The sequence below is a fragment of the Stegodyphus dumicola genome, chromosome 9 (assembly GCF_044657685.1).
Source record: "Stegodyphus dumicola isolate Sdum_Otavi_A_Nest chromosome 9, ASM4465768v1".
Taxonomy (NCBI): domain Eukaryota; kingdom Metazoa; phylum Arthropoda; class Arachnida; order Araneae; family Eresidae; genus Stegodyphus; species Stegodyphus dumicola.
In genome coordinates, this window is record NC_140776.1 from 84,694,529 (window position 1) to 84,713,460 (window position 18,932).

At 33.9% G+C, this 18,932-nt stretch overlaps 1 protein-coding gene across 2 annotated transcripts in view; it reads left to right on the plus strand.

Moving 5' to 3' along the window:
- Window positions 1-18,630, plus strand: part of LOC118185838 (activating signal cointegrator 1) — a 106,685-nt gene extending 88,055 nt beyond the window's left edge. Inside the window, exons 8-9 of one of the 2 annotated variants that reach the window (XM_035355757.2) lie at window positions 17,990-18,086; window positions 18,425-18,630. In XM_035355757.2, coding sequence (XP_035211648.1) covers window positions 17,990-18,086; window positions 18,425-18,483 — 156 coding nt within the window. In that variant the 3' untranslated portion in view covers window positions 18,484-18,630. Of the gene's footprint in view, window positions 1-5,515; window positions 9,775-17,989; window positions 18,087-18,424 lie in introns of those variants that run through there. The other variant, XR_015043025.1, reaches the window with a different exon arrangement.
- Window positions 18,631-18,932: the final 302 nt, after the last annotated feature.

Sequence of the window (18,932 nt, forward strand, 5' to 3'; positions counted from 1 at the left end):
AAGGGGCATTGTGCATGTCAGTTAGTGTTTACTTCAGGTAGAAACTGTTTGCCTATGGCATCTATAATGCAATCAAAATAATCTTTTTATAATTAGAATGTACCATTTTTATAATTAAATTATTTTTCTCATTGCCTTATTATAAATTATTATGTACTGTTACATCATATTATTTGTTTTTACATTTATTAAAAAACATAGAAGGGGCTTTGCTCATGTCAGTTAGTGTTTACTTCAGGTAGAAACTGTTTGCTTATTGCATCTATAATGCAATCAAAATAATCTTTTCATAATTAGAATGTACCCTTTTTATAATTAAATTAATTTTTTCATTGCCTTATTATTAATTATTATATCATATTATTTGTTCTTGTGATTTTTATGAAATTGCATGCAGATAAAGGAAAAGTATCCAAACTTTTATGGATCAGCTTATACCAAATTAATGCTCTGCGGCAGGGGGGGGGAGGAGAAACGCGGCGGCGCACAATGAATTGGAAGTTGATCTGTCAGCACTATCCTTATCTTTAGGGCAGATGTTTTTATTTTATAATGGCTTATAATTCCTTACTAAATGTACTATTTCATCTCGATGTACTCCGTTTTTGATATGATTTAAATCAAATTCCTCGTCATTATAATTTGCTTCCGATAGCGAAGAAAGTAACAGAGGTTGTTGAAAACGAAAAAATTTTGATTGACAAATTAGTCGGTATTCTCGACACACATTTATAGGACTTGAACAGCGGAACTTTGTAACTGAACAAGAAGTCTGTTTATAGAATTAAAGAGAATGTATTATCACATAAAAAAACGAAGCAACTTAAAACACTTACATTGAAAGAAATGTTTAATAAAGTAAACAAATAAATATTAAGCTTTTTCTTTTTGTAAATTTTGATACCCTTTAGATCATAATTGTTCTTTATTTCATAAATTACGGTTTCATATTTTTAATTTTGTAATTTCTGCATGCCATCTTACCAGATTTAAACTGATGATCTATAATCCAGAAAAATTGATTGGTAATTTTTTAAAAAAATATTCCAGAAGACCTATATGATCTGCAAAATATTTTTTCTCTCTATTCATATATGAAAACTAACTTTTCAGTGTGTAAGATTTTGATTACTTTAAGATCTTGCAAGTATTTATGTTATAGTAACTGTAGAATGCCAAGCTGACTATCATATTTATTCCCTGCACAAACTATTTATGCGTTTTGTTTATCTTTATTTTATGAGCATATTTTATAATCTTTCGTATAGGTTTGCATCATTTTCTTCTCATTTTTAAAATTTATATTTAATTTGTTGTCTATTATAATTTTTAAGTTTTAATTACCATATATACCCATGTATAAGTCGACAATTTTAAGAAAAAAATTAAACTTCGAAGTTGGAGGTTGACTTATACGCAGAGCCTAAAGAAAGGGATCGGCCACCGCCGATCGATGACACGTTGGTGAACTTGATTATTAAATTTATCATTCATACAGAAAAAACACAAAATTTGTATTTTTCTTTCCATTTTATTTATTAGTTCACTTTTTTTTTAATTTTCTGTTTATTAGAAAATGCCCCCCATTTCATTTCATTATCTGGCATCATAGAGCAATTCAATCTACACAATGTATGTGAGGCATCTTTGATTATGATAACCATATCACATCAGTAACTGTAACTATACCGAATGTCTATCTATTTATTTCGTACACGTGCTTTTTACTTTTCCTGCTTTTCGTAATGTCTGATTTAGCGGAATCTACAGGAAACTGCTCTTTTCAGAGCCACATACTTCCTGCAATAAATTGTGTAAAATAAAAGAGAATGACCTACACTGGGAAATAAATGGAAATAAACTAAACTTTACTAAAGTGTGAAGGTAATTTTATCAAGTACATCAGCATGCTGTTTTATCGGCAGCAGTGCTGTCGCTCATGCAACAAATTTATATTTCTGAACATTTTTCTCAGAAGTTTGGGGATCGACTTATACGCGGTTATATACGGTAATAATTTAAAAAAAAATTAATGTGTTTTATGTTTCCTATGTAATTCATTCAATGTATAAACTTACCTAACGGTGAGCTTACATCTGTAAATAAAGATTTTGCCTGGATTTTGAGAATGACTTGTAGATTTTGTATTAAATGATGTTTCAAAAGTGTGCATAGTAAAATTTAGATGATGAACCTTTAATAAAGTAGCTGTTACAAATTCTGCAGTCTTGACTTCTGAGTGAGCAGATACGTACGCAAAACCTGAAAAAAGAAAATGTTTATAATTAAAAATTAATGTGTTTTATGTTTCCTATGTAATTCATTCAATGTATAAACTTACCTAACGGTGAGCTTACATCTGTAAATAAAGATTTTGCCTGGATTTTGAGAATGACTTGTAGATTTTGTATTAAATGATGTTTCAAAAGTGTGCATAGTAAAATTTAGATGATGAACCTTTAATAAAGTAGCCGTTACAAATTCTGCAGTCTTGACTTCTGAGTGAGCAGATACGTACGCAAAACCTGAAAAAAGAAAATGTTTATAAATGTAATAACATGAAAAATATTTTTTCATTTATAGCTAAATTCTTGAAATTACAAATGTATTATGAAATTATTTTTCTCTTATTTGATATGCTGTGATTGTTAAGGCATTATTTCTGCAATTACAAACATATTATGAATTTTTTTCTCTTATTTGATATGCTGTGATTCTTGAGGCATTATTTCACATTTTTGTTTACCATTATTATATTCATTTTATTATCATAAAATTTGCTATTAAAATTGAGACATCAAGAAACAGTTTTTATTTGTGGTAAGAATTTTCTGTACTCTCCTGTGTGAATTATCTGAATTATGTTTTTGTTTAAGCTGTCATTTACCCCTCAGGGGCTCATTCTTGTGAGTATGGGTGTGGCAATCCCGAGGTACCCTAGCCCTTCAGGGGATCATCGTCTTGGTGAGACAGGTGTCACGATCCTGGAGCCCCAGTGCTCTTTCCTCTTTTCCCTCTCCTCTCCTCTGTCCTGATACTTTTTTCCTTCCATTCTCCCTTGTGGTTTTCCTCTTCAGAGGTTGGGGCTCGTCACGAGAAACTAAAACAGCTCTTGTTTCTAGTTTTCGAGTGGCGAGAAAACTGCCCATGTGTTTTCCGTGCGTGAAGACCCGTGTCGCTGGAAAGGAGGGTCCTGGTAGTTGAGGGGCAAGGTACTGTCCCCAACACACTGGTTTGGCCTCTGCTTCAGCTAAACGGAAGGCACCTCACGGGTGTCAATCGGCTGGTCAGTATTCCTTGTGTCAGTGGCTTGGGATAAGCTCTTGGGAGTACCTGCTTTCGGGAAAGCTGACTGTGGGGCTTCAGTTTGCGTATAGGTCCGGCTAGTCCTAACACAGGAATCTGTGTTCCCTTGTTGGGCTTCATGGTGGGCGGGGCCGTTGGACCCGAATCTTTTCTTTCTTAAAGATGACTTCAATGTTTCTTCTCAAAACAAACGAAAACGACCAAAGTATAGAAGTAATTGATAAATTTCTTACTAAATGCCAAAGTAATTACTGATAGTCCCCACGCTTCCTTGTAGTCTCGAGTCCCTCTGGCGAACTGCAAAAGATGTCCCCTTTCGTAATAAGCAAATATAGCCATTCTTACATAGGTGAACTAAAGAACATAAAGTGTCTCCGTTCTGGAGACTTGCTTATAGATACTGTTTCGGCAACCCAGTCTGCTTCCCTTTTGTCACAAACCAAACTTGGATATGTAGCTATAACTGTGTCAGCGCATAAAACTCTGAATTTTTGTAGAGGTGTGATTTCAGAAATCGACCTTCTGTATGTTTCAGAAGAAGAATTTGTTTCCGAGTTAGCTGACCAAAAAGTCTGTGGTGCTAGGCAGATCAAGTTGCGTAAGGAAGGTCAGTTGACTGACATGAAACACGTGATCCTGACCTTCAAATCGCCTGATCTGTCGAAGAATATTAAGGAGGGATATTTAAGCTGCCCTCTAAGACCATATATTCCTAACCCCATGTGATGTTTCCTGTCACATTCTTGCCACTAGGTGGCGGGCATCTCTTCCTTTACTTTGGCTGTAATTAAGTTCCGAGAAGCAGTCGAGATTGGAACCGCTCGGAGGAGCGTAAAGACTCAGAACTAAAAATGTACTGTCTTAAAATAATTATCACTTACCTTGTAAATAGTGTATATTAGCGTTTTCTTTGAATAAATAATTAAAAGACAAGATGGCCTGCTAATTGTAATAGAAACTCTTACTGGAAAACGTGATTATTAGAAGCCTGGAGTCGAGAACACTGAAGATGCAGCAGGTAAGGAATTTTACATTAATTTTATTGTAAATAGAAGAACCTGATGCAACATTTTTATGGCGCCCGAACAGGGACGCCAGGTTTTTTGAAAAGGTCTAATAAAGTGAATTCAAAAGCTGAATATTAAAATTGAAGATTTTAATACTTGTTCTTGAAGTATTCAGCAAAAGAATAATTTTGTTTTCTAAGTAAGAGTTAAATATTTGTTTTTCATGAGACGTATATTTTTTGTGTAAATGTTTGAATCTAAGAAAGATAATGGCTGAAGTAGATAAATTAAAAAAGAAAAGAAGTATCTTAAGAACTGCCGTTACAAAACTATTTAAGAAAATCGAAGTGAATTAAATAAATCTGAAGGTAGTATTAATGAACTCGAAGGATTGTTAGAACAGCTTAATGCTAAAACCGAAACGCTATCTAATGCCGATGTGGAAGTTGAACCAATTCTGAGTGTAGATGAATTCGAAATTACAGAACAATATCGCGAGAAGATAACGTTATGGAAATTCAGGCTTAAGAAACAGATTAAGGAACTTAATCATGACTTAAATGCACCGAACACACAGCAAAATATAAAAGATACACCTAATGTTAAATTACCAAAACTTTCGATTCCCGTATTTTATGGGAACAGTAGTCAATGGCTTACGTTTTGGAATAGTTTTGAGTCCTCAATACATAATAACGAATCATTGAACAAAGTAGACAAATTTAATTACCTGAAAGCATATTTAGGAGGAACAGCTGCGTTCAAGGATTTCCGTTATCGCCGAAACATTATGATTCAGCAATTCAAATCTTACACGACCGTTTTGGAAGGAGAGACATTCTTATTAATGCGCACATGAATAATTTGCTGAATATTGAATCGTTAAAAAATGCGAATGACATAAAAACATTTCGTAACTTGTATGATAAAGTACAAACGCAGATTAGACGTCTCGAAGCGTTAGATGTTGTATCGGAATCTTACAGCGCTTTGCTGTGTCCAATGATTTTGAAGTTATTGCCTTCAGAATTAACGCTTGAATTTCATAGAACACAAAATGTTGGCACCGATTATAACATAAAAGATTTAATGTCATTTTTACACGCAGAACTTTCATCCCGTGAACGCACAAGGTCAACGGTTTCGCAACAGCAAAAAGTATCCGATCGGCGACAGTCTTCTTCCCCCCCTGCAACGAAAAGCGCATATGGTCTCTCAAATAGACATAATAAACCAAAGATTCCGACCGCTACAGATTTGTTTACAAAATCCGAATGCAGAGAGGAAAATATGAACTGCGTCTTCTGTAATCAATTTCACAAGACTTATGACTGTAGTTTCGTTTCCGGCTTATCATTACAAGAAAAAAGGGACATTTTAAAAAGAAAATGTGCTTGCTATAAATGCCTAAAATTACACCATTTGGCTCAAAACTGCAGAACAAAAATAACTTGTTCTATTTGTAAAAAACAACATGCAACTATTATATGTAATAAACAAAATCCTTCTGTCGAGGTTTCGGAAATTAAAAAAGACGAACAAATAGAAAATAAAGTACTTTCAAATTAAGCAGGATGTTCAGAAGTATATTTGCAAACTTTAGTTGTTCGCATATATGGAAGAGGGAATAACCAATTTGTTCGAGCGATAATTGACACCGGAAGTCAAAACTCATACATAAGCAGGTATGCAGCAGAAAGGTTACAATTAAGAAGCTTAGGTGAACAAAGTGTAACCCACGGACTTTTCGGTGGCATAGAAGTTTCGGAAAAACATAAACGTTATAGAATAAAATTGGGTAGCGTAGATAAACGGTATAATTGCGAAATCAATGTATTGGATGAAAGAAAAATATGTTCTTCGGTCCCTAAAATCAAAAATATACACTGGATTAGGGAACTTAGAAGAAGAGGAATTTACGTCAGTGATGTTTTTGAAAATGGAAATTGCAGATTATTCCAGGAGAACCCCCAAGAGATTCATTTGTTGTTAGGGGCAGATGTTGCTGCAAATTTATTTACAGGTAAAATCGAAGTTCTTCCTTGGGGAAGATTAGTTGCTGTAAGTACAAGACTTGGGTGGACAGTCATGGGGAAAGCGAACACTGACAATTATGAAATAGAAAATTCCTTTTCCACGCTTTCATTATCTTTACATATTTCTGATGCCACGTTGTCAGAACTGTGGAGGCTTGATGTTATCGGAATAACAGATCCAGTTACAAAAAAGGCTAGAGAGGAAAGGGATTTGCAAGCAAAATTGCAATTCGAAAATTCTGTATCTCTAAACGAAGAAGGGCGTTATGAAGTCGCACTTCCGTGGGCGGAGAATCATGTACCACTCTCCACCCACAAGGATTTAGCGTTGAAACGTCTACAATCTACCACCCAGAAACTTTTATCTCAAAATTTATTTTCTTCATACAATGCAGTTTTTAATGACTGGTGTAACTTAGGAGTGATCGAAGAAGTTAAAGAAAATATTGCGGTTGACTATGGACATTATTTACCGCATAGACCGGTGATCAAAGAAAATAGCTCAACACCAATTCGACCGGTGTTTGATGCGTCTGCGAGGAAACAATCGTCTCCTTCTCTAAATCAGTGTTTGGAGTGTGGACCAAATTTGATAGAACTAATTCCATCTCTTTTGTTGAGATTTCGGGAAGGCAAGTTTGCTGCTATAGCAGACATTGAAAAGGCTTTCTTACAGATCAGTGTAAGGCCTCAAGATAGAGACTGGCTTCGGTTTTTCTGGTGGAATGATGTGGAAGAAAGGAAAACGAAAATATTTTGTCATACTAGGGTAGTATTTGGGGTTAAGAGTAGTCCTTTCCTTTTGGCAGCTGTTATAGAATTCCATCTACAAAAGTACATGAAAAATTCTTCATATGATACGGAGATAATAGCTAAACTCTTGCGTAGCTTCTACGTAGATAACGTTGTTGCCAGTTTTGACAAAGAATCCGAGATGATTCAATTCATCGAAAAATCTCGAGAAATAATGAATGAAGGAAAGTTTAATCTTCGAGGTTGGTTACATAATGGAGATAACCTGAAACAGGAAACTATTTCACCCGTATTGGGTCTGTTATGGAACTGTCAGAAAGATAATTTAACTTTGAATCTGAATTGGCTAGAAGATTTTGAAATGGGTATAATAACGAAGAGAACAATTCTCGCTGTAACACACAAAATATTTGACCCTATTGGTATTGTGAGTCCTGTTCTCTTGTATCCTAAAATATTGTTGCAGAACCTATGGAAAACAGGAATTTCTTGGGATACTGAAGTTGACGAGAGTACAAAACAAAATTTTGTGAATTGGCATAAAAGCCTTTTTCTTTTAAAAGAAATATCCCTCCTACGTTGGATACATTCCAGCAAGGACAATAGGAAGTTCTGCAGCATTCACACATTCTGTGATGCCAGTAGTAATGCGTATGCTGCTGCAGTTTTCTTGAGAACTGTGACGAATTCTGGAGTTGAAGTTCATCTGTTGGCATCGAAGTCTAGGGTAGCTCCCGTGAAATCTATTACGATCCCTCGTCTGGAATTGATAGCTGCCACGATAGGTGCCAGACTATGCTCTTCTGTTTTAAATAGTTTACAATGGCAAAATGTGGAAACGCATTTTTGGACGGATTCTACAACAGTTTTGACATGGATTCAAAGGGAAGAGATTGTCTGGGCTGTCTTTGTGGAAAACAGAGTCAGGGAGATTAGGAAACTGATGGATCCAAAAACGTGGAAACATATTGCTGGAACAAAAAATCCAGCTGACCTTCCATCAAGAGGTTCCACCGCCAAACAACTTTTAGCAGTTAGATGGTGGGAGGGCCCCGACTGGCTGAAGAAAAATCAGGAAGAATGGCCTATACAAAGGGAAATACCGGACATGGAAATAGTGAATTCAGAAAAAAGGAAATCAGTCATTTCTGCACTAAATACGCAAAGGGTAGAACATTTTTTTTGAGAAATATTCATCTTACCATAAAATGTTAAGAATAACTGCTTGGATATGCAGATTTATCAACAACTGCAGAAGACCAGATTCTAAACAATCAGGAGAACTCACAGTCCCTGAAATAGAAACTGTAGAAAAGAAAATATGCAAGATAATACAAATAGAAGCATTTGGCAAAGAACTTAAAGTTAGCAACCTTTGTACCTTTTTTGACTCAGATGGCCTTATTCGGTTAAAGACCAAGATTACTAGAAGAGAGGAAGAAAAACAGTACGTAAAGTTCTTATGAAGTGTGTTCGCTGTAGAAGATATAGCGCAAAGAATATAGAGACTGTTCCAGCACTTCTTCCTGAAGATCGAGTTAGAGATGCTCTGGTGTTTGAAGTGACCGGAGTCGATGTAGCCGGTCCTCTTTATTTACGAAAAGGGGAAAAGGCATGGATCTTGCTCTTTACTTGCGCGGTCTATCGCGCGATACATCTTGCACTGATAGAAAGTTTATCAACAAATGCGTTCATCTTGGGATTAAGGAGATTTATTGCCAGAAGAGGTCGTCCAAGTATTATTTACAGCGACAATGGCACTAATTTCGTTGGAACTGAAAATCTTTTAAGATTGATAGATTGGAAAGAAATAGAATGTAATTCAACTAGTATGAGAATACAGTGGAAGTTTAATCCCCCAACTGCTTCATGGTGGGGCGGTTGGTGGGAGAGGTTGGTACAAACAGTGAAGAAGATGTTGAGAAATGTTCTCGGCAAGTCCTGTGTCTCTTATGAGGAAATGTTGACTATACTTTGTGATATCGAATCAGTAATCAACTCAAGACCCCTTACGTACCTTTCAGAAGATCCAAATGATCTTACAGCACTAACTCCTTCAATGTTTCTACAAGATGTGCACGACATCGGAGTACCAGACTTAGACTACCTGGATACCATCAATCTGACAAAAAGATACAAGTTCTTGCAGAACGTAAGAGAACATTTTCGCAAAAGATTTCGTGATGAATATTTAGCTATCCTAGTGCAAAAACCATCTAAACGATCTACTTGGACTATCAACAAAAATGACTTGGTGTTTGTCGGCAGCGACAACAAGAAGAGAATAGATTGGCCAATAGGTCGTGTTGTAGAACTATATCCTGGGAAAGACAACGAAGTACGTGTTGTCAAAGTGAAAACTGCAACAGGTGAACTCCTAAGACCTGTGAAACGTATTTATCCTCTCGAACTTGATAGACCTAACTTGTTTAGTGACTTCACCATGAACACAAAAAACTCTGCGGATAAGTGTTACAGTGATATGAACTATCAAACTAGATATGGACGTAAAACTGTAAAACCTCTTACATATTTTTAAATTGCTATACTAATTTTTGTTTCTTTTCAGTATTTTAGAAATTTAATTGTCCTAACAGTTGTCAATTGGAACATGTTATCTGGATATGGTATGAATGTAATGCAGAAAATGTTTAGATGTGTAATCCTTCTTTGTAAGTATTAATTTTAGAGCATTAGTTACTTTTCATATTTGTGAAAGTTGTACTTGAATTTTTGTTTGATTATTCATAAATTTTGTTTTGATTTTCCCATCTTATCGAGGTAAAATCAAAAGGTGGGAGGATGTCACATTCTTGCCACTAGGTGGCGGGCATCTCTTCCTTTACTTTTGCTGTAATTAAGTTCCGAGAAGCAGTCGAGATTGGAACCGCTCGGAGGAGCGTAAAGACTCAGAACTAAAAATGTACTGTCTTAAAATAATTATCACTTACCTTGTAAATAGTGTATATTAGCGTTTTCTTTGAATAAATAATTAAAAGACAAGATGGCCTGCTAATTGTAATAGAAACTCTTACTGGAAAACGTGATTATTAGAAGCCTGGCATCGAGAACACTGAAGATGCAGCAGGTAAGGAATTTTACATTAATTTTATTATAAATAGAAGAACCTGATGCAACATTTCCAATGCGAGCGTTTTGGTCACTCTAAGACACCCCATCGTGGCAACCTTACGTGCGCTCGGTACTCGACGGTTGGTCATGATAGTGATAAGTGCACCGCTGTACCGTTGTGTATAAACTGCAAGAGTGAACACCGAGCTTTTTCTTGTTCATGTCCAAAATGGAAACTGGAGAAAGGAGTTCAGACAACTAAAGTGAATAGAAACATTTCGTTTACTGAAGCTAGGAAAATAGTGGAAAATTTCCAACTGTGCCCAAATACAACTTTTGCCAGTGCAGTAAAATCGACAAGATCTATTGCAACCCAGACATCTATCGGTGCACACAACATTCCGTCATTAAAAATAAAAATAACAAAGAACCCATTCATTCGATACACAGGAAGTAAACCGTAGTTCAAACCAAACAGAAAAATATCCCTAAAAAAAGCACTAATAAGATTGATAATCAGAATAGTAGTTCTGTAGAAGATATGATGTCAGAATCTTTTGACTCAGATAATATGGAAACTGAAGATTGCCTAGAAATTCCAAAAAATGTCCTCCCGCGAAAAACTAAGAAACAGCACCGCAAAACAAACGTCAGACATAATGGCTACTTTTATATCTTGAAACTATTGCGGTTTCCACCAAAATCTTAGTAACATCAAGGTAATGATCGGTGTTCATCAACCAGCGGGCTTTGCACTATAGGAAACAATGCTAAAACAAGAACAACATGCAAAGCTTCGGAAATATGTTCTGGCGAGGAAAGATAATCCGAATGGTGAACGTGTGGTGTGGTGGTGCTGGTGTTTTGTGTGTGTGGTGGTGCTGGTGTTTTCACTTCACTTGAATACCCATTAAGTACTGTCCATTTAATCACATGCCTCCAAGCTGTCGCTATAGAAATTAATTTTAGTATTTTAATTTCAGTCTGTTCCAGTTACTTGCCTCCGAATGAACACATTGATCAACAAGATTTGGATGATCTCATACAGCAGCTACCTGAACCTTTTGTACTTCTAGGAGACTTCAAGGCTCACAGCCCTTATTGGGGAAGTAAAGATTTTAATGCACGAGATAGACTGATTGAAAAGCTAATTGAAGATCATTCTGTATGTTTGCTTAATAATGGTCAATCAACTTACTTCCATCAGCCAACTAGGACCTTTCACGCCATTGAACTTGCCATCTGTTCACCTTCACTCCTGCCACTGTGTTCTTTTAGTGTTGGAAACGACCCCTTAGATAGCGACCACTTTCCTCTATTCGTGTCGTTTACAGAGCTTGGAGACTCATCCAGTCCGAGACCTGCACGCTTCATTTTAGATAGAGCCGACTGGGAACTTTTCTTGTCACTTTCGGAAATCATTGAGCAAATGGTGAACAATGTGCTCATCAATGAAGCAGTGGAGAATATTACACATACAATCATTCAGGCACCTACGATTTCTATACCTCTCACATCTACAAGTCTCCGGAAATACTCAAAACCATGGTGGAACTGTGATTGTCAGGAATCACTGAGACAACAGAGAAAAGCTTGGGGAGTCTTTCGTAGATACCCCACTTTGTTAAATCTTATTGCCTTCAAGAAAGCTAAAGTAAACGCAAGATGGGTAAGACAGCAGAGCCAGAGGGATTCTTGGATCGCCTATGTGTCATCAATAACATCTTGTACGCCAAGGAAAAAAATTTAGGAAAGAGATAGAAAGGGATGTGGTATATATAAAGACCATTCACTCTCTCTTCTGGAAAAAGATGGCCAGATGATTAGCAACACTGCTGAAATAGCAAATGCCATCGATGAGACCTTTGTTGCCATTTGCAGTGGCAGTAATTACCCACCAGCATTTCTTTCTTTTAAGTGTCAGTCCGAGAAGTTACTCATCCGTTTCAATTCTTCCAACTTGGAACCCTATAATGGTGATTTCAGCATGTTTGAGCTAAAGAGAGCTTTCTCCCATACTCATAAATCTAGTCCGGGTCCAGATGGTATAAGCTATGAAATGCTGAAGCATCTTTTCTTTAAGTCACTGACTGCCCTTCTTGCTGTTTATAATCTAGTGTGGAAGGAGAATACCTTTCCCAGTGCCTGGAAGAAAGCTATAGTTATACCCATAACAAAGCCAAGAAAAGATCCAAAAAATCCTTCCAACTACCGGCCGATAGCCCTTACCAGTTGTCTTTGCAAACTGTTTGAAAAAATGGTTAACCACTGTCTAGTGTATTACCTTGAAAGAAAAACAACATTATCTCCCCATATCAGAGTGGTTTCCGTAGAGGCAGAACTACCATCGACAATATGCTCCTTCTGGAAACCTCTATTCGTAAAGCCTTTGTCAGAAGAAACCACCTGGTTTTTGTCTTCTTCGACATAGAAAAAGCTTACCATAAAACGTGGAGATACAGTATTTGCGTGATATACACACTAGTGGCTTGCGAGGCAACCTGCCTATCTTTATCTAAAATTTCTTGAAGGTGAGGACCTTTCAAGTAAAAATTGGCTCGGTACTGTCAGATGCCTTTGTACAAGAAGAGGGTGTGCCTCAAGGCTGTGTTCTGAGTGTGACACTTTTCAGTTTAAAAATAAACTCTGTTCTAAAGGAACTTCCTGTAAGTGTCTCAAGCTGTTTATATGTTGATGATCTCCAGATAAGTTGCCAAGAGGCAGATATGAGGTATGTAGAAAGACAATTGCAGATCGCTCTCAACAGGATACAGGCATGGTCCTCAAATCATGGATTGCATTTTCAGAACAGAAGACTGCTTGTGTACATTTCTGTAGAAAATGAGGTGTCCATCCTGAGCCAGAGCTTTATATCAAAAGCTCACAAATTCCAGTCATGCATGAAATAAAATTTTTAGGGTTGGTATTCGACTGAAGGCTGACTTTCCTTCCACACGTTCAATATTCGAGCAAGAAGTCTTTTAAGATACTAAATATATTAAAGGTGTTGGCGAATAACACCTGGGGTGAAGAACGTGGCTCAATGCTTCGCATTTACAGAGCACTTGTACGCTCTAGATTGGACTACGGTTCAGTTGTGTATAGATCAGCACAGCCTTCCGTTCTATTAAGACTATATCCAGTTCACCATCAGGCATTGCGGATTTGTTCTGGAGCTTTCAGAACTTCTCCAGTTCAAAGCCTATATGTAGATTGCTATGAACCTTTGCTAAATTTAAGGCGTGAGCAGTTGTCTCTGTGCTACTATTTTAAGATATTATCACTACCTGACCATCCTTGTAAAGTGGATCTGTTGGATGATATATGTGAGCGTCTGCTTAATGCTCGACTTTCTTGTGTACCTTACTTTCTGCTGAGGGTTCACTCACTACTTGAAGAATATCATATGACACAGTTGAGCACCCAGGTAGTAAACTATTTTGAAATACTACCTTGAGAAAATATTCAGTTTCAAGTCCTCGATATTTTTCAACATCTTGGCAAAAGAGAAACTAACGAGTTGGTGTACAGGGAACTTTTTCTTGAGCACAGGCAAAATTACAGTAGTTATATTCCAGCATTTACTGACGGATCAAAAGCAGCTGGACATGTTGGCATATCTTTTATTATTGGAGACCACATTGTAGGTAGACGATCGCCTGACGCTTGCTCAGTTCTTACATCGGAATTGACCGCTATTTATTGTGCGCTTTCATGCATATCCACTTTAAGTGAGAAAAAATTTGAAATATACACCAACTCGCTTAGTGCCTTAAAAGCATTACAAGTATTTAGTGATGCCCAGAACCCTGCCATAGTAGATATCATCATTCTCAATCTAAAGTTAAGGCAGTGTGGGTATGAGGTCTTGTACTGCTGGATACTCGGGCATGTAGGCATAAGAGGTAATGAGCTAGCAGACGCAAAAGCAAAGTTGGCTATCGATATGTACAGTTGCGCTGCCCCCTAACGATATCAGGAAAGTCACCAAAAAGAAAATATTAGATAAATGGCAGAAATACTCAGACGGTCAAGTAGATAATAAGTTAAGAAGTGTGAAAACTAGAATTGAATACTGGGATACTACTAGGAACCGGAAAGAGGAAGTTCTACTTACTCGACTTAGAATTGGTCACTTGCGAATTACTCACATTTATTTACTAAAAGCAGAGTGTGAACCAATTTGCTCCCACTGTGATGCAGTCATCTCAGTTCATCATCTTTTAGTTAAGTGTCCATATTTTAAAAGACTGTTTCAAACATTTTAAGGAATATGACTTGCCTCTTGACCATTTAATTGGGAAAGAGGTGAATACTAATTTATTTCAATACCTGAAAGAGTCATGTTATTATTATTTAATTTGATTTTGTTTTGATGTTGTATCTTCTTACCTTAAGAATATCTATTTTAACATATTTCATGTTTTAGGATTTTACACCTGTACAAATCCCCTGCATGATAAGAGAGTTCACCTTAGCATCCATCATTTTTAGCTTCTTTGTATTTTATGAATTTCCATGGTTTTAATATTGTCTGTTTTGTCTAAGCCTCATTTGTATAAGTTTTCGGCGCAGATAACCTTTAGAGTTTTGCGCCGGTAAAACTTACTACTACTACTAAGCTGCCATTTATTGTCTTTAGCTAAACATATCACTGAATGTTGCATTTTAATCATTAAAATAGCTGCCATTATATTATATCTAGAACTGATGTGTATGATAATTAAATTAAGAACATAGTCTGTTATTGCATACTTTTTTTAAATGTAACAAAAGTATTTCTCCAGCTTTTTCTAAATTATTTGAAAGTGCTCTAAAATTGAATAAATCAATCTTATTAAGGTTGTTTTGAATGTTATTTACTTCTATTGTTTACATGCAAATTTTCATTTAATATTTTTTCTGAATTTAGTATTTGAAATTCAGCTGAAATTGATTCCACGAAAAGAGAAAAGAAAATTTTCTTTTTATGTTGCAGTAATTTAAAATGTATAAATTTTAAATTCCTATATAAAATTGAATCCTTGAGTTAAATAAATTTTTTCCTCCTCCTTTTTCAGCTCTTGGAAATTTAGTACTTTAATTGCATGTATTTATTTGCCAGTAAATTCGATAATTATGTGACTATAATAGGACTTTGTTTCATATGCAGCAAAAAAAAAAAAAAAAAAAAAATGTAGTGTAACAAACTACTTTTAATGCATTCCATTTATATAAAAATTAGTGTAATACATATTAAAAATTGATAGCTAATAAACCATTAACTTATATACTTCTGGCTTTGAAATTTCTTAAAAACATTATTTAAATTAATTATGTTTTTGAGATGTACTCTAGTTTTTATATGAATGGAACTAATTTTTACAATTTCAGGAAAAAATAATGTATTGCTTATTATTTACTGTAAATATACACATTTGGTTACTGACACTTATATTTCTTAATGGGAAGATCACTGAAAAAAAAAATAATTAAATAAAGACATTTTAGACAATAAATTTATTACATGTAGCGTGAAGAAATATATATATACAGTATAAAGTCCGTAATCCAGACTTGTCGGGACTTCGGCGATTCCGGATTAGGGTTTTTTCTGGATTATAGATCATAAATTTAAATCTGGTAAGATGGCATGCAGAAATTATACAATTAAAAACATGAAACCGTAATTTATGAAATAAAGAGCAATTATGATCTAAAAGGTATCAAAATTAAAAAAAAAAAAAAAAAGAATATTTATTTGTTTACTTTATTAAACATTCTTTCAATGTAAGTTGTTTAAAGTTGCTTCGTTTTTGTGCTAATACTTTCTCTTTAATTCTATAAACAGACATAATTTCTTCTTCAGTTACTAAGTTCCTCTGTTCAAGTCCTGTAATTGCTGTGTCGAGAATACAGACTAACTTGTCAATCGAAATTTTTTCATTTTCAATAAACTCTCTGTCACTTTCTTCACAATCGTAAGTACGCATAGGTAAACGCTTTACGCGCATGCAATACAGACATACGCATTAAAAGCGCATGCGTAAATGCTTTACACGCATGCATAAGTTTGTGGTTTTGAGGTTCGGATTATAGATCATTCCGGATAATGGACGTCTGGATTACGGACTTTGTACCGTATATATATATATATAGTATGAAATGAATGGAAAGTATTCCTAAATGAAATCAAGTCCTCTTCCCTATCCCCACAAAAAAGTAAATAGTTTTTTTCATTCTTGAATTGAAGAATTTTCATTCTTGAATTCTTGAATAGAATTGTGCTTTTATTCTTAATAGTTTTTTCTAATTGATGATAAAGAAATGGAAAGAAGAAGAAAAAAATCAGGAAAATTATTACTCTGTTAAAAGTTGACCAGTAAATGGTTAAGCAAAACTGTTCTAACATGAACTTACAAATTACAATAAATTTCATTTTTGTTCTGAGTGTTAAAATATTAGAATATAATTTATATATATTGATAATTGCACTTAAAATCAAGTAGGTAGTATGGCATTAGGCTGAAGTTTGACATTATGAACAACATTTTTTTTTTTTCGTTTCTCATAAAATATATTTCTTTAGCAATGGTGTAATTCTCGAATTAAATATATAAAAAAAATTTAAATTACATTAAATAAATGCTCTTAAAAGTGAAAATTTTTTTTGTATTTATCTATAATTCTTGGTAATATAATGTATGTATGGTATGTAACTAAAATAAAATTATGGAGCAGCTAACAATGGTAGATTTTAAATCAAAATTTTCAAAGGGAAATTTTGATATTAAATGTTATTCTTATGTATGTCATTTCTACACTATTGTTGTTATTGTTCTTTGAAATTTTGTGCTAAAACAATTTATTCAAGGAATATTTGATTTTTATGCACCTGTGATCAAAAATATTATGTTAGCTAATGAAATTACTTTTTACTTTCTAATTCACTTGATTAAAACAGTATAGTTTAAAAATGTTTTATACATTTTATTTAATACCTTTTAACTTCTTTATTGCAGTAAAGTAATAAACGAAGCCCACTGTTTCTGACTATGTGAAAGTTATTCTTCCTAATCTGCCATAAAATTTTATTCATTTAATTAAATTTTCAATTTTATTTAAAAATTTAATTTCATCATACGTTAAATCTTGGAATTCCTAACAACGAAGGATTAAATTAAAAAATTCATTGTTAGCAACTGCACAATAATTGAAAGAAAATTAAATAACATCTGATAAGTATATTCAGTTCAAACTGTATGTGAAAGTCTTTCTAATCCAGAAGATTGTATTATTTATTTAGATTTGATATAGAAGTCTAATTTCATAGTCACTTAAAAGTCATGGAGCTACTATACTAACAGTGGTTGATTAAAATATTTTTATTTATAACTCCATCATTGTTAGCAGCAGTAGAATAGGTAAAATATGAAATATTATTTGAAAATTGCTAAAATTTGGCAAATTATATTAGAAGTTGCATTAGTTATTTGAAAGAATAATTTTCGGTTTATTTAATGGTGTAGAGATTTAAAAAAAAAATATCTGTAATGATTAGTGAGGCTATTGAAAAAGGATTTATGAGAAAAATTCAACACCTTAAGGGGGGAATTGAAATTTAAAAAAAAATCCATATTGTATTGCCGTACATGAAAATTTTAAAGAAAATCAGATCTATTGAAGGCAAATAAAATTAAATTCAAGATTTGACCCAAACATACAGAGAACTCAAGCCAAATAAAGTAGTTAAAAAATAATTTTCATAACTTAGTTTTATGATATACTTTTTCCCCAAATATGATGCCATTTTAAATTTTTTTTCATTATTTACAGTTTCCATATGGTGAAATTGCATCTCCTTATGTTTTAATATGTGAAAATGCACAGCAGCTAATCATCAAATTTCCTATGACTGGGAAACACAAAATATGTAAGTACATTTTAAATAATTTTTAAAAGAGAAAATGAAAAAGATGATTAAAATAATGTATTTGCTAATATTAAATGATGCATTTCATTTGATTATGTCAAAAAATTATTTTTCATGTAATGAATGCATTATTATATAATTTTTATGATTAAAATGTAATGAAGGAAAACTGTTCTTAGAAGAATAGTTCTTAACAGTTATGCTACTTGATAAAATTAAAAATCTTTAAAGAATTTCTAATATTCAGTTTTAATTTCTCATATTCAATTTCATATAAAAACTTAAGTATATTCATTTTATTTTAAGTAATAAAATATCATATGCATGTTTCTTTTTAGTTAAACTGGATGCTAATATTCATCAGGCTGCAAAGAAGACTTTAAGGAAATTAATATGAAAAACTATTGCTAATAGTCAGAAGCTTTTTTATCAAATACTTTTCAACAAGATGAAAACTTCATGAATTGTAATGATTCCGATGTAACTTATCACCAAATGATTTTTTTCTCTTTAATATAATATTAAAATCTATCTTCTAAATAAATGTTGTGCTTATTTCTGTGTTTTTAGAATCAAAACATTTTATAAAATAATCTCATATTCTTTCTAATTGCTTTAAAAGTGTTTTATATCACTACTAGATGTTCAGAAGTTATTCATAAAATGATCTCCAAGAAAAATTCTTACAAAATTGAAGATTTTCCCCCTCTTCATGTACTAGTTTTATATGTTGCTTACTAAAATATACTTATTTCTCATTCTAAAATCTGAAGAGTTTCATAAACCAGTTAGATAGGCTATATAAAATGATTTTGATTTGGTATAATACTTCTTGATTAAAACCAT